The sequence below is a fragment of the Corvus brachyrhynchos genome, unplaced genomic scaffold (assembly GCF_000691975.1).
Source record: "Corvus brachyrhynchos isolate BGI_N302 unplaced genomic scaffold, ASM69197v1 scaffold101, whole genome shotgun sequence".
NCBI classification, from domain to species: Eukaryota; Metazoa; Chordata; class Aves; order Passeriformes; family Corvidae; genus Corvus; species Corvus brachyrhynchos.
This window is the reverse complement of record NW_008237239.1, coordinates 22,356,942-22,373,875: the sequence shown is the minus strand read 5'-3', so window position 1 is coordinate 22,373,875 and position 16,934 is coordinate 22,356,942. Positions and strand designations below refer to the sequence as shown.

The 16,934-nt window shown below is 38.2% G+C and overlaps 1 protein-coding gene and 1 long non-coding RNA gene across 14 annotated transcripts in view; both read right to left on the bottom strand.

Moving 5' to 3' along the window:
• The window catches only part of CDC42BPA (CDC42 binding protein kinase alpha), a 184,512-nt gene that overhangs the window by 57,618 nt on the left and 109,960 nt on the right, over positions 1–16,934 (bottom strand). For 11 of the 13 annotated variants that reach the window (XM_017730140.1, XM_017730150.1, XM_017730145.1 and 8 more), the window contains 6 exons: positions 16,017–16,183; positions 15,463–15,585; positions 11,015–11,148; positions 9,139–9,381; positions 8,780–8,890; positions 3,323–3,570 (listed from right to left, as the gene is read on the bottom strand). In XM_017730140.1, the coding sequence (XP_017585629.1) occupies positions 3,323–3,570; positions 8,780–8,890; positions 9,139–9,381; positions 11,015–11,148; positions 15,463–15,585; positions 16,017–16,183 (1,026 nt within the window). The remainder of the gene's footprint in view (positions 1–3,322; positions 3,571–8,779; positions 8,891–9,138; positions 9,382–11,014; positions 11,149–15,462; positions 15,586–16,016; positions 16,184–16,934) is intronic. The other 2 variants (XM_017730152.1, XM_017730155.1) reach the window with 1 other exon arrangement.
• On the bottom strand, positions 4,158–6,546 carry LOC108445636. The gene is made up of 2 exons (XR_001860582.1): positions 5,831–6,546; positions 4,158–4,279 (listed from the first exon to the last, which is right to left on the bottom strand). It is a non-coding gene; the product is annotated as an uncharacterized LOC108445636 (long non-coding RNA).

Here is a 16,934-nt window from a genome sequence, read left to right as displayed (position 1 = left end):
AAAGGCAGGAAGAGATTAAAGCATTGGCTGTCATAGGAATTAATAACAGGTCCTGCTTCTGTTTTCAAGGAGTAGATTCAAAGCTAATTTTGCAGATAGAAGACCAAACTAATTTTTAATGAATTTCTTTTACGCAGCTTTCACGGCTTTGTTTAGGAATTTTTAATTCCGTATTTGTCTTAGATTTATTCCTTTAAGGCTTTAGGGCTCAAAGCAGCCATAAATGGTGGTGAATTACAGAAGTTATGGATTAGTGAAAGAGCCCAACATATTTGTAATTTTCTGTATTTTACATTCTTAATTCAGCTGGTGATTGTCATTACCCCAGTCAGTCAGACTACTACAGTATAATACAGAAATGAAGATAAATTTGAAACAGAGGAGAATGTGTGTATAATCCATCACACCCAAACAGCGACTCTGTAAACTACAGAACTGTGACAGACTCCATAGGTGTACCTTGGACAGCCAGCAAGATCAAAATAATGCTTTTGCTTTGAAGCCTGGCATCCTCCTCTCCCATCAAACTTCTCTCATCTAACGTTTAGCTAGGTGTCTGCTCTTCAAGTTAAGAAATCATACACAACCCGGCTTTCTTTTTATCAGTAAAACTGCAGCAAACCACATGCAAGCAATGTGAAATACTACTTTATGGTATCACTTTGTCATTCCAGCTCCTTATTGCATCCGTATAAAGTGGCCAAATATTTTATCTTACTGCTTTGAAACCTAGAAAAATAGACCTGAAACAAACACCAGCCCCCAGGCTTCTTTATACCACACAATTTAAAACCAGCAAATGCTGTTCTATAAAGCTCTCTGCTTTATAAATCCATCATGAAATGACAGGCCTGAAAGAAATTTCTACAAATGTGATTTATTTTACACAGTTTCTTGCATCTTCTTCTGAAATATTTCCTAATGACAATTCTAAGAAATGGAATCTCATGTTACACAGATCACTGGCCTGATACTGTGTTCCTATGCTTCCAACTTTAATAGCACTCATGTTATGAGACTTCAGCAAAGGGCAATCATTTTGTACGAGAAGGCAGTTTCTCTCCCCTGAAGACTTATGCTTTTGAAATAGCAAAAGTTAGAAAGCTTAAAATTGAAGCAAACAAAGAAAAATATCCATTTAAAAAATCCAAACCAGAAACCACCAACATGCAAGTTACACAGAAATCTACATACAGATTTTGTCAAAGCTCTTATTGATCCTTGCTTAGAATAACCTATGTAATTCACTCAGATTACAAAGTAATACAACCACATCCTCTTACCAAGATCTTTTTTAATATGCACTGAAAATTACTTTTAGACTACTAAAATATTTTTGCCAAACTGTAAAAGCATACTTCAACTCCACACCCACCCCAAGCCTATTGTTGAAATAATTCCACTTATTTCAGCACAAAGCCTCCAGGTGCTTCCTTTTCAGTGCTTATATTGAACACCTCTCTACTGGAAGACTCACAAAAAGCTTTTCATGCCTGACTACAAAAGCTAAAAACAATATGCATAAGCAGAAACAGAAAATCTATGTTCTTTTAAGAAAAACTACCAACTATTGAGTAGCAACAGCAATTCCTGCATTCCCAATGCTTGAGCTTCCCTTCAAAATTGCTGAAGTCAAACTACAGCACAATTTGAACGGTGGACTTCTGCCTTTCTGTGCAGTCCTAACACTTGCATGAGATTCTGCAGATTTGTTTAACAAAAGACAGACAAGATCAGACCTTCAGCAATCACTCATCATGTGCCTGGACACCTGTCTTAACATGATGCTGCAGCCCTTCCCATGAGGAGCCAAGTGTTGGATACCTGTTATATGACACATTTCTGCTCATGCTTTAAAATGCTTTCTTACACAAACACTTGAAATACTACAAGAAACACTTGGTTATGACAGCAGCCATTCTAGATTTGTACCCAGTTCTTTTTCCATTTATAGAGAGAGAACAGACTGAAAAAAGGTTTATGAGCTACCTAGCATGAAGCACATCAACCTTTGTTATTTTACTAGATGGACATCTAGTTAGAATGTCTGCAGCTGTACAATACCAGAATTGGGAAAGGAGGAATTTTTGGTCTGGTTGCTGCTTGGTGGTATGAACCTTACAAACAGTTTAGCCTGCAGAAAGAAGTATTAATGATCCTTTATTGAATATTGCTCCTCCCAAGACACTGCTGCACTTTTTTAAAAGAATGTCATACCATCACCTTTATATTTTACAAGACAGAATGGCCTTTTGTGCACTTGTAACTCTTTGGTCAGCAAGACCATTAAGTTGTATCACAATGAAAACATGCTGCTGAGGCAAGTTTTACCTCTCCACCTAGAACAAAACAGCAAACTCCTGCGTTGTTAGTAGGTCCAGCTGCATGCTAGGAGGAAACAGTTCATGCACTGCATTCTAGGCTGTATGATCTACGATCCCTGCTGAATACAATTTACCAGAGAAACAGTGTTTCCACCTCTATTTGCATGAACTTTTTGGAAAAAAATTGTATTTAATTTACTACTTATATTTAAAGGACTTGCTACAGTTTGGCTAAGCTCTCAGCAGGGACTTTTCCATGCTTTCTCTCATTTGCCATCTTGCTACAGCAGCAAAAACACTCATCTATGTCAGCATCTATAAAGCATTCTGAATTTTTTATGAATGAACATGTTCAATTTTTAACTTATTCCCACTACTACACCATCCAACAGAAAAACTTCTTTTTATTGATGAACGCCTCAAGGAACAATCTCAAGGCCAGTTATAAGCTCCTCCATGTGGGAGAGAAAAAAGCAGGTCTGACAAATTACCATGTCAGAAGAGATAAAGCAGCTAGCTTACGCCCACAGTAGTCTGCTGACTGATGTTAACACTGGATGGAACCCAGCATGGATTAGCCTCAGCTCACATTAAGTGACTGTTCCTGCGCTGGCAGAAATGTAAACAATACTTGATCTCTAACACATCAGTTTTGCATCAAAAGATGAAAATACCAAATAAAAGAAAAATGTCAAAAAACCATGTTAAAGTGCAACATGAGCTTCAGAGGTAAACTCACCCTGAGCTACAAGTCTGTAACTCAAGTTACATACCCTTGGAACGGTCAGCCAGTAAAACAGTTCTGGTGTAAAATTAGCTGTTTCAGTACAAGGATGTGAAGATTTTTGTTCTGTTTTTAAAGGTGGTCGTTTTCAACTCTGGCATCAGCTCAGCCAAAGTCCAACAGTCTGCACTACACTTAAGGAAGTGACAGTGTTTGGAACAATACTAGGAGACTTCAAAAGGTTAAAAAAAGGTAAATTTCATACAGTACTCACTTTTCTCTTCTGGTTTTCTCTAACTTGTCTTTCAAAACCATGATCTCCTTCTTGAGGGCAAGCTGCTGCCTCTCTGCATCCCACAGTTCTTTCTTCAAACTTTTTATTTCATTAGCATGCATCATTTCACGTTTAGATAGTTCTTCTTCATAGAAAACACTCTTCTTTTCCAAGTCTGCCTTTAATTTAGTTATCTCTTGCTGGTGTTCTATACTGCTTACGCCAGGTGAGCGGCCAACCTGTTTTTGCTAAAATAAACAGCCCCAAATTAACACTCAAGAATGTTGAAAATTATGCTTAGTAACAACTCGATATTCCTAAGTCTTTGTTTAGAAAATATCCCATTAGAGCCTTGAGTTAAACATAACTAACTCACTTTTTTTTCAAAATTTGTTACAGCATAAATCTGAATGACACTCTATTATTTGATTATTTAAATGCAGTAATAGTTTTCAAGCCATTGAAAATTTGATCATCACTTTAAACATCTCTGGTCACATTCTGACTCCCCTTAAATGCAGTCAGAAAGTGACCACAGAATTAAAGACTTTGATGCTTCCACTCACACAGCTGACAGCAATAAGTTCAAGTGACTTTCAGAAACGCAGAATAAGGACTAGGATATACAGTTAATACATTCTGAAGGAAAAGTAATTTCTGGAAAAGCTATACTAAGAGAAGCAGATCGTTAACTGAATGCTAAAATCTAGCTACAGAAACACTGTATGGGTGGTATCAGTCAGGAGGGAAACCTGACCTATTTTACTCAAACTGATCATTTACATCACAGTGGATTAACAGGAAAAAACAAGCTTTAAACAATAAGAGTAATTACTTCACTTTTCGAAGTTTCATAGCTCTCTTAGTGAGGTCTTCTGGCATTTCAATAGTCTTTACACACTGCTTCAGGATACATACACATTTGCACCAAATGCTGCACTCACTAAACTCAATGTCCTGCCATAACATAGAGGAGGAGCAAGATCAGGTTCAAAATGAGATAGTGGCACGACATGCACTGAAATCCAAGTACGGAAATAACTTTCTAATGCCAACATATGGACAACCTGGTTTGGAATTTTTTTCTGTTTTTTAAAATATGCAATTCAAGGTAGTCTAAGGAAAGGAAATTCATAAAAACACTGTGTTTTGACAAAGTGCACGTAACTGGAAAATCTACTTCCCTATGGTGACTTTGTCACACTGTCCAGAGGATCAAATATATTTTGTTAATTATATCTCCATTCTTACCATGAGATATTAGAAACCTCTCAGTCACCCTTAATTGGGACTGGCTTTGGGTAATTTTCTTTTGCTGATGTATGAACACGATTTAAGAGCTAATTGTCATTGCAGAACACTCCGATGAGCTGAATTTCTACCATGACAAATTCTGTGAGAAAGCTGGGCCTTGCTGTTAGTGTCAGCAAAAAACTGCAAAACCCCCTAAATGTACGAGCCAGAGATGTTCTGCTACTGCACTGTTTTCTCTAACTCATCAAAACAACCATCTGTTTTGATGTAAGACTAAAATTCTGCCCTTAGGATGCAGAACAGTAAACTGGAAAAGGAAGATGCCATCCTAACAGGAGGTGCTTTGGAGAAAGAAAGATTTCTTTTTTTTTTTTTTTTTTTAAAAAGCAAGCATAGGAATTTTCTGTCATGCACAGGCAGTTAACTATGGAACTTGTCTGTTACTGCCCAACATCCTGAATTGCTTACACACACAGGGTATTGGAGCACAGAGAAAGTTTAGGCTTTGCAACATCATCTATCAAGTACATAAAATGTTTTCCTGGAATTGCACATTTCTTACCACAACAAAAAGACACTATTGGAACCATAAGAGAGATGGTGCAGTAGAAGAGAAAGCCAAACGGTATTGAACAATGGCTTAGAGAACTGGAGAGATATAGTAAACAAAGAATACATTTTGAATTGATGAAAACATATATTCCGAATAGATGTTTTCATACATGCCTATTTCAAATGGACAAATGGTGCAACTGAGACATAATGCATCTCCTGGCACACTGACAGCTGCTGTTTAATGCACCCCCCCCCCTTGGCTAACAGGGCACACTGCTGACTGAGTCTGATTTTACTGAAAATGCATGACATCCACAGGATCCCCTCTGTCCACACACTTCACTGACAAGTTTGCAGAACCCCAGCAGGTCAGCGTTGCAGGACTTGGCCTGATAGAAGGCACACTGCCTTCTTCCCAATAGGCTCTGCTTCATCCCGGAACTCTCTGACCTTATCCTCTACCACAGCCTCTGCTCCTTTCCTAAGGAAGGAGCTGCAGCCAGTACTCTGCACCTCCCCGGATGATCTGAACGAGAGTTACAGTGGCAAAGTGGGCTGCCTGTAATAAGAGGGTTCACATCTTGGCCAGCAGCTCTCTTCTCATTTAAGCTCCTTCAGAACTCCCTCAGGTGACTTCACATCTGACGCACCTGCCAGCTCTCCTGCTTCCTGCAATCACCCCAGAAGCACCCAGCTCACCTGCCCATCCTGCTGCCAAGAACACACCGTGCGGCTGTGTTAGTTTAACACAGCCTGGTTTTCGGTGGGCGGGAGAAAGCTGCTAGAAGTTTCTACTGTGTCCGGCACAGAGCCAATCGCTGAAGGCTCTGACGATGGGCACTTTACCAGCCCAATTAGAGAAGTTGGTAGCGCCTTTGTGATGTTTTAAGATGTTTTCAAGATGTTTTAAGAAAGGAAAAACCGCGGGAAGCTCTCCTTCTTCCTCCCCTCCGAGGGGGTCCCTCACGGCGCGGCGGCCAGGACCGTGCCGCTGGAGGAGCCATCCCGGTGCCGACGCGCTGCGCGGCCAAGACCCCGCGGCGGGAGCAGTGCTGGGAGTGCCCGTGAGGTCGGGGCTGGAGCCCTCCCGGGGCTGGAGCCTTCCCGAGGCCGGGAATGGCGCGGCTGGGGACACCCACGTGGGGCTGGCAGGGCCCACATGGTGAAAAACATGGTGAACAGTTGCCCGACACGGAACACAGACAAGATCAACCTTTTCAGCACAACGAAGCTCTATTAGGACTTTTCAATTAACAGAACTTGAGAACAATAATACCTACGGACAACAATTTTCTTCCGAGTCAGAAAAATGGAAAAAAAGGGAGGACACGTGAGGAGAACCAACATAGCAGCACTGAGGTCAGAAAAGAAGGAGAGGGAGGAGGTGCTCCAAGCATCGGAGTGGAGATCTCTCTGCAAGCTGTGGTGAGGACTATAACACAACGAATTCTTTCCCTGTAATTCATGAGGTGCGTGGGGGGATGCAGAGATCACTCACAGCCCATGAGAAAGAGTGCTCACGCTGGAGCAGGTGGATGCTGAAAAGCTGAAATCTAGTGAGGAACTCAGAGAGAGAAGAGCCTTGCTTCCAGAGACAGAGAAAGAGAAGCCTTGCTTCCAAACGGGGGGGGGAAGGGGGGAGGGCTGCTGTTTGTGAAAATTAAAACCACGCCAGAGAAATTCATAGAGAACTATCTCCTGTGGGAAGGACCCCACGGCACAACAGAAGAAAAAGCTCCTTTCCCTGAACGAACTGAAGATAGATTCTTAGAAAGTGAAAGACTGACCACACCCTCATGTTTTGTCTCCTTGCACTGTCGGTGGGAAAGAGGGAGGGGCTGAGAAGAAAATAAGTGTTCTAAAGGTTTATTTTAGTTCTCATTACCCTTTTTACTTTTAATTCTGTTAAACAGTAAAAGGAAAATTTATTATTAAGTTTTCAGCCTGTCTTGCCCTTAAAATGTTTTTCCCCATATCCTTATCTCGACTCAAGAATTGTTTTCGTTTTAATTTCCCCATCTCTGCTTAGCCATAGCAGAGGAAAACGAGTGAATAGTTTTTCCTGGGTGCCTGGCGCTTAGGCAGCATCAAACCTCGACAGTGGCAATCTCCAATCTCCCTTGCTTCAGCAGTGAAGTCTGACACACGAAAGCCTGGTGGAGCATTTCTGCCACAGCCCTGTTAGCTCAGAGATTGCCTTTTGCATCCCCAAGCAGCCTCATGGGTTTCCTGAGGTTTTCTGCTTTGGATTTACAGAACTTCCCACAATCACTCTGAGCATCTACTGCAAAGTGCTTCCTAAATTCTCTTTATTTAGCCCTCTATATCCTGTTCACACTTAACCTGCCATCATTTATGGTCTTTTCTACTCATTTGGAGAAACCTTCCTTTCTTTTTTAAATACTTTTGTGTAGGAAAACTCCCTGAACTTATCTAAGGAACCATGCAGAGCTTTTACTGAATGGACCGTGCACTATCACAACAACCACACAAGATAAGTGTGCTTACTGAATTGTAAAATATTACCAAGAAAGCTAAAATTCCCTTTTCCTCTTCTGATAGACTTGCCCTGTTGTTATAAATCAGCATATCATTTATTCTCAATAGATCTCCCATAAATTCTTCTTGCCTCTTAAACTGTCATACAAACTCTTTGCTGATAGGAAAGATTCATGGAAGCAGAAGAAATACGCTAATTTTCAGATAACAATCTGAATTCACAGCAATAGAAACTTTATTAATCCAAACTTCATATTGAATGGATTTCCTTATTCTCTTTTAGCAAAGGAAGGCCAAATAAAAGAGTGTTTGCAAAAAACCACTGACTTTTTTGTGCCATAATTTAATGTTGATAAATGCCCCAGAGAATTCTAATGAAAAAAAACTTGGTTGTTGATTTAAATTAAGACCAGATTAGGACTAATCTCACGTTTTGCCCAAAAAGTTTAGAATTACCCTACTGCATGAAACATTTGGAACAGGACTTCACTGTAAATGAACAGCAATCCTCATATGTAAATTAAAAACTTTCTCATTCAATTTTTGAGTAAGCCTAACTTCTTTAGAGCAATGCATAAAATGCTAAATCACAGAATAAAATAACAGTTAACATTCTTGGCTGCCTTAAATTTCTTCTCATAAAATCACATGCACATGTGAGAAATCTCATCAATCTAAACAAAATCTTCATGCTCAATGCTGTTCTTGGGCAAAAATGCCTCATCATCTGGCTGAGAGGCAGAATGTGCTAAAACTGTTCCTTTACAGTTACATCAGTTGACACCTATTGTGCAGGAAACACGAGGAACAACACAGCAGACAGAACACCTACACAGAAACCTGCCCAGATGCAGGTTTATCTTCAAATATTCAACCATCCTATGCTAAAAAAAAGCTTTTAACACATAAAGTTAAATAAAGATTAATGGAAGCAGTGTGGCAAGACACGGTTGAGTATTAAGAAGTAGCACATCAGGCAAACGTTCATTTTTCTGGGCAATAATGCAATGCATGCCTGCATTAACATTTAGCACTGACTGAAGTGACAGACTGACAAAACCCTTTTGTCCTACATCTGAAAGCAATCAAACAGATCCAAGTCCTAGTTGACTAGTAAGTTTGCAGGTGTTAATATCAAAACAGACTAACCTTTAGCCCTTCTACTTCGCTTTCCAACTGTTTAGAGTACTGTTCACTCCTCTCTCGCAATTTCCTGTCTTTGGATGCCTCAGCAGCTGCAGCTTCAGCTTGGACTTCCAGCTACAAAAGTACATACGTTTTTAATAGATAGGATTCTTTTTTTTTTTTTTTCCAAAATCTATTGATGGTTTTCAATATAAGAGAGAAATCTTCAGCACCAAACTGAACACTTCAAATTCTTAGAAAACAAAACTGGTACTGTTAGAAACAACAAACAAAAGGTTAAAGATTTACAAATAAAAAAAAGACTCAGAAAACCTTACATATAACTTATTTCATAGAGTCTAAACAGTCTTCTCACCACTTACTTCTTTTTTAAGTCTCTCTGTTCTGCGTAACTCTTGCCTTAAACTTTCTACTTTTTGCATCACCACTTCCATTTCTTCCTCCTTATCTCGGAGCTGGCGGGCAAGCTTTTGTTTTTGAGAGTGCAAGTCTGTCAGCCGCTCGTTCATCTCTGAGAACTCCTGCATTGCCAATTTCCGCTGGCTGTGTGCATCTTTCAGCTCTTTGGCTTGGGATTTTAATCTGTCACTAGACTCTGCCAGTTCCTACAGTTTAAAAAAAGAATTAAGTAATAAACCTAGAAAGCTGCAAGGCGAATTCTGTCTTTGGATGTGCATCTAACGCCTTTTCCAGAGTGAATAGAAACTATGTATTTTTTTTATTTCATGAATGCATCTACAATACAGATTACATGCCTCCATAAATAAGGAAAGAGGCATGTTTTACACTACTGGAGTTAGTTAAACTGCATAAATGTAAACCAAGTAGGAATCTACTCCATTATTACAGGTAAACACAATGGTTTTCAAGCACTTGCATTACAATATAAAAATACCTTGCTTTCTTAATGCAAAAATGTCATTAGCATTGTTTTTTAAAAAGTACTTAAATAAATTACAAGAATCTCAAGTGTTAAATGATTAAAAAAAAGCTTTTGCATTGAATGGAAAACTCTGCTCTATGAAAATTTTTACTCAAAAAGCTTTTGAAAACTGGCCTGCAGAATGATTTCCATACACTGTACCTTCATATCAAATATTAGAGAAAGTTTCAGGCAACAAAACACTGCAGTGAATATAAGCAATATATGATAACTATTCTTTTCAAAGAACCAGCATGAAATAACACTGCTAGTGTGTGATAACTCCACAGCACATTAGCTTCACAAAGCTTGCTGTGCCCTAGATTTGTGCCACCACACTACCAGTGAGGGACCACAACAGTTTACATAGTTCAATGATGTTCAGTCAAACCAGAGCAGAACAAAGAAGCAAGGAAAAGCAAATTTCAGGATAAAGAGAAGATCAACAGGAAAAATTAGTATTTGGCACTGCTGACATCCATGTAAATCTAAAAATGTTTCTAAGGTTCTTAAAAAGAAGTCCTAATCACTATGAGTTGGTTTAGAAGAAAGATGGTCTTTCTGGGACAAACTGGCAGCTTTCAAAATTTTAGGAGCCTTAAGGGTCAGAAGAAACAGTGTTAAACACAGCTGGCACATCAACTTTAGTACGGACTCTAAAATACTGGGCCAATATAATCATGATGAAAAACAGGTTTATGTATTTCACACCTGATTACAGGTTGATCTAATAATGAATACAAAAAATAGCCATGAAAGACAGTATGTTATAAATAAGAAAATGAGAGATCAGGGAGATACAGAAGAAGAAATAAATTCCATTATTCTTTAACTGTAGTTATTTCAAATTACTTTTCAATCTTCATATTTGGGCAATTTTTCACATCTCCCTTCTGGAAACACTTCCGTGACACAGCCTTAATACCATATTCTTCTCATTTTTCACTGTTAAAGTTTCACCCATACTTCAGATTAAATTGTCTAGGATAGTTCTTCTCTACTCTGTCTTCTAACCCCTCCCTACAATTATCACCTTAATGTGAAGCTATAAAACCTTTTTTGCAGCCACTGTGCAATTTGGATCATGGAGTTGTTCACGATCTGGAAGCAATCAGTTAGGACCACCCAGCAGTCATACAGACAACGTGTTAAATAATGTCCTTTTCTTCAGGAAAAAAAGGCAGAAAGCTAAGTAGGTCATGCTACACACTTGTTATCTGCTCATTAGCTTTACACTTGAAAGTTATTACAAGCAAAATGAACAAAAATAAAACAGTCTTGAGGGTTCAGAAGAGTTGCTGACTAATTGCTTTTACCTTATTAAGATCTTCTCTCTCTTGCTTCAGTGTTTTGACTTGCTTCTCAAAAGCCTTTATTTGTCTGGAAGCATCATCCAATTCCCGCCTTGCAGTGCTGGCCTCCTCGAGTTGCTGTTCTAGCTGACCAGATTCTAGAAAAAGCAGCAGAATTTGAAATATTCTAAGGGAAAAATCATAATTCTAGAATAGCATAGCCTAGCTGCTTGAAGCCCCTTCAGTTTTTTTTCTGGTTTCCATTTAAGCACAAAATAAGGCAATTCTTCTCTGGTTTAGAATAGGGAGCAGGTTGTTTCAGCTGCCACTATCTGCTTTTAAGGGAACAGAATGAAAGGTCATAGCTTGCTGAAATACAACACAGAAAATGATAACAATTTGTCTTCTCACATTATAATAACCATGCTCTATACATAATTCTGTAATGTATGCTTTAACACAACTTATACATTTGACTTTTATGTGCTGTGATGTAATATACAATACATCTTTTATTACACTGTAATTATAAACACTCTCCCTCCTCCCTCCAATTTCCCCCAGAAAGAAACAGTAAAAATAATGGGTCACTCAAGAGCTGGCAAGTGTTCTCCTGTCGATACTCTTAAAATTAACTTCAGCTGATTTTACTTATTTCTAGTGTGAAAACCACTTGTTTTTATGTGATCTGCTTTATTACTACTATAAATAAAGGAGAACTATTGCAGCCAGTTTCTTACCAACAGTCAGTTACACACTGACAGTATATTTCTGTGGCACAGTTAAATAATGTCATATAAATACCCTCAAATTCTACAAGAAAAACTGAAAATTCATAAAATATGGCAACTGAAAATTTCTAGCGAGTGGAGGTTTTTTTTGCCTCGTAGTTTTTACTTAAAAACAAGACTTTAAAGCAAGATATATATGAGGGTAATTTAATTCCAAGTTCTGTGAAATCACTGGACATGTTGTCTTGTATTTCAGTTGTGGCAAGTCTTCAGACCATTTGTATTTACCCAAAGAACAGGAACCCATCTATACTCTTAATGAGAGCCTTTAACTACATTTTCATAAATGTTACCCTAAGAGACTGGCTCTTGGAGAAATCAAATATAAAAACACATCCATTTTTAAGATGGTTAATTTCTGAAACACAAGAATTTTATAAGCAAATTAATACCATTAGGTTATACCCAGAAAAATATGCACTATTGTTTTAATTCACTGACTCTTGTTTAAAATTTTAAAAGAATGCACTTAAATAAGAGATGTAACTCAAAGCCAGAAATTATTAACTGCCTCCCTTATGTAGTCTACTCCGAAGTCACCAGTGAAAAAAAGTTTATATATGGCTCTGCTGAGCCAAGATAAATCTCTCTTCTGTGCATGAACTACTTTGTTCCACAGCTCTGTTTTCTTCTTTCATTGCTGCCCTTTACATATTTGGCAATATTAAAGATTCCTCAAAGTTTTCTCCTATGTAACTTAGCGAACAAAAATTATAACTTTGACCTCAAAAATTGAAAGCATATGCTAGCTTGTCATTTCCTGGAAAACCAGATAGACAAGAAAAATGTATTTTTCTAAGCCCCCCCGGCGACACTCCTGAATTTGACACGATTTTGAGTTCATTCTTTATTACCTTTTTAAGCAGGTGTTTACTCTTACAGCTTCAGAAGAGGCAGTAAAACAGGTTAAAAGAACGTAACAAAAAGCTAGTTGTGATATAATGTGCTGTAAATGGTAATTTTCCATTTAATCACCCTAGTAGTAACTAACATTTTAGATAATATATGCAAACACTCACTGTAATGTGTTATTACATTTAGTTGTCCAAGAGATGAGCCCAAAGCATAAAAGTTCAGCTCTGCACCTGAACTGAACCTTCTTAAAGTTCATCAGATCTAGTAGAAAAATGAGATCTTTTAAAGGCTATCCCAAAAACCTGGAACTAGCTCCCCTACATTTGGAAGCACTCAGACATGGCCAACACTTGGTTTGTTTCTGCATTCTGTCACTAATATAGTTTTAAAATCTATCTCAAAACCCCCATAAAATCAAGCAAAATAGAGCATTTGCTTTTTATTTTATCAAATTTGCTTGTATTAGTTACATCTTAAGGCACAAATGAGTGTTTTCTAACAAATGGGTGGATCAGACAAAGCATTCAAGTATATCCTGGCAAAGTTGTGTGGTGACTGGGGATGGGTTAGACAATTCTACAAGGTATCTTCCCCATTTGATTCCATTATTCACTTCCAATCTGAACTCCAGAAGTATACATTCTGTCTAGGAATAAATACAAAAACACGTATGTGGTGTGAAGCAGAAAATTACTTCAGGAAAAACCTTCCCATTATCAACCACCTTCACCAAACTTTGACTGCTTCTCAATTTCAAAAAGGGCTAGCAATTGTGTTGGGGAATGTTTCCACGCCTTTACTATTTCTTTTTTTCATTACCAAAGGAAGAGAATGACACTTTCAGCAATGAACTAAAATCTAAGTTGCAGCTCAATAGTAAAGAATAAAATATAACTTAAAGCTGATCCTGATGCTTTTCTGTGAATGGCTGGTCTCATTCAAAAGCTGTTCTTGTAAATGTTGCTTTTCAGTGGTTCCAAAGACTCAAAATCAGAGCTAGGGACTGTTGCAGAGCAGGGGTTTCTGATCATGTTGTCTTTATCCTCATTATAGCAGCAAGAGGAGGGACATTTGGCTGGAGAGAAATTTCACAAAAACCTTTGTCTTGACATAGTGCCAACATGGCATCACTCAAACCAGAGTGATCCTCCCTGAGCTAGCTAAGCCGTGTTCCCATCTGAAAATAATGCCTATGGTACAATACAAAACTGCTGCATCACGCCAGAGCAGCTGTCCAACTGTGTATCTGTAGCAGGCTTTTTTCAGACTACACGATTTTAACAGGCTATAATCTGTGTGCTGCACTCTGCAGCTCACACATTGCTGCTCCTGCCCTCTGAGGCAGCTGCAGAGTCTAAACACATCAGCTGAAGTGTCTGCAAGTGAAGTTCTTCTTTCTGAGGGTGTCACTGCTGGCATTCCTGACACTTTCAGGAACTGAATGAAGTCTTGTCACAAATACAAACCAGAACAAATGGTTTTTGTAGTTTCCTCCAACCTTTCTGGCTGTTTCTTTTTCCTTTGCCTCAGGTAAATATGGCCATATAATAGAGATGTATCTACCACTACTTGTGTCTGATTTTTCACACAAAATGCAGACGTTTTCCTATTTCTGTAAGATTAATTGGATTTTCATCCGTGTTTCTCTGGTTCCAGACCTGATACCTAACAGTCTCTTGTTAATTTTCCTTAAAAAAAAAAAAATCTTGCTGTGCTTCCTTTCTTCCTTTTTTTGAGATGTCTCTGCTCTCAAGATCCTATTATAAAGACAGCATTATAGAGATGGATAGCAGGAGTGCTGTGCTGTGAATCACTGTGAGAGAAAATCCCCTTTAACTTAATTCAGAACATCAAATCAAGAATACTGAATACTAGTAATTAGCCTTTAAAGTAGGCTAGAAAGGCATTAGCTAAATAGACAGCAAATGGTTCACTCATAGCTATATTCAATGTGGTTGTGCAGTATGAGCCCTCCCTCTCAAGTTCTTAAAACATGAATTGCCCAGAATCTGGGAAACTAAGGCTGGAAAAAGATGGAGCATTCCCTAAATGTCTCCAGTTGCCTCTGTAAAACACACATATTGGACTAAGGAGATCTTTGCTTTTTGACTAGTTTGGGAGTTCTGATGAAAGGCAGCATAACATTAATTAAAAAAATTAATCTCTTAAGCTGCACAGCTTTCAAAACCACTTTTCAAGCCTAAAGTACGGAGGTACTTGATAGCCAAAACTTTAGTTTTCATAAAATCCTCAAGAAGTCTCAGAAGCAAAGAAAACAGATGTTCAGTTTTGTAAGCAATGACAGTTCATTTGACAACAGAGCTGAAAGGTGGCTCTTCTCCCTCTCATCTCCCTTTCCTCACATGCTTCTATTGCCCACCTTGTGCTGATTTATCCGACCGTAAGTTGATTAAATTCTCTCTAACAGCATTTGCCTTCTTTAATTGAGTTAATTAAATTCATGGGAGAGTTCAGGGAATGCACAGATCAAAAAGAGGCCACGCAGCTGTAGGCAGGACCTATTTTGGTGGCAGTTTTCTTTGGTCAGTTCTGCTGCTGGAAGTGCAGCCTCATGGCCCATTGTGTCCTCTCTCATGGAAAAACACCCTTCACTACTCCCTGACACTTGGACAACTCAAATTAAATTGAATTTGGAGAAAATGTTGACCTACAAAGGAAGAGTGAGGGGTAAAATGAAAAGTAAAAACAGACTGTAAAACTCTTTTAGAAAGCTAAGGAAAACTAGCATTAAAATTGGAGGGGAAAAAACCCCTTGACAAAATACAGTTTCCTGTTACAGTTTTTACATTAGTATTTATAACATACCTGTTACCTGTTTCTTCAACTTTTCAATTTCTTCTTTCAAACTTTTAATTTCTAAATCTTTGCTTGCTGTTATTGGGCCATCCACTGTTGAATACTGCAGAGCCTGCACTGTCTGGGTGGACTCTAGAAAAAGGTGGAAGAGAGAGGGACAAATTACTCCTGATATCTGAGGAAATCAAAGAGATACTACTGATAAATTAAGACATGCCAAAGACCCTGCACTGGGTATTCTACACTTTTTAATTTCAAACTATTAAGTGCCAGTTTTTCAGTAACTGTCAGTTGGGCAAACTAAATTCTTAGAAATTCTAAGAATGAAATGTTTATGCCATAGTGATCAAGGTACAGTGACAACAAAGTTAGCATAAGAAGTTGCATACATGGTGTATTTCAGGCATAAAGAGTAACAGAAACTTAATTTGTCAACAGAAATAATGAACAGAATTCTTTTTTGCTAGAAAGAATTCCAGGAGGAGTATTTACTTTTTTTTCCACAGTATAAAAAAGCTGCAAGCTAATCGAAGTTAAAAAAGTGATTTTTTTAATGACCATACCTTGCAGTTTTCTACTAAGCTCAAGCTTTTCCTGTTCTAGACGTCTTATTCTCCTCTCATAAGCTTCTGTTGCTAAACTATCCTCCAAAGTTCTTTGAATGCTGGCATCAAGATCCATGGAGGGTGGTCCAGCTGTCAGTCTTAGACAGCTGCGGTCTGAAAGTACACTGGGGGAAAAAAAATAAGTAGTAATGGATTTTACAACAGGCTGGTTTAAAATAGTGCTATAAAAACATCAACCAGTAAACAGTTTGGTAAGTTGTTAATTACTATGCCATTTATTGTAACATCAAAGAATACCTTGTTAGTATGTGCTCATTGAAAACTGAACTCATTTTTACCTAGCATGCCTGATCTCCCCAATGTAGTTTTTGTTACACAGAAGTGGATGAACTCCTGATTAAAAATCATTAGGGACAGTCTATGCTAGCCAGATAGCAAAAAGGAGCAACCTAGACAGTAAGATTACAGTAACAGTTCATTTGAAAATAGTCAAGTGTCATAAATGCTTTAAAGACAACAATCACAACAAATGGTGTGAAATTATCCCATAACAACTAGGGCATGGACATGTCAGAAATGCTGTGGCTACTCATGTACCCATGCTACTACTTATGCAAATAATCCTTTTGAAGTCTAGGACATTCTAGGACATAGTCACATTCCCAGCAGAAACATAGGCCTGGATTTTCAATGGTTGTAAACATTCTTTCTTTATTTCCATAAACAACAAGGAGCATACAGGGACTTCCCTGTTACTGCTTAATTTAGCAATGGAAATGAGTGAAATAAATACAACGTTAATACCATATATCAATTAAAGCAATTTTAATGAAATTTCTTTTCAGAGTTACAGAAGTATCAAAGGGCTAGAAATAAAACTGGTTTTAATGTCTAATAAACTCCGTTTTGCCTGGG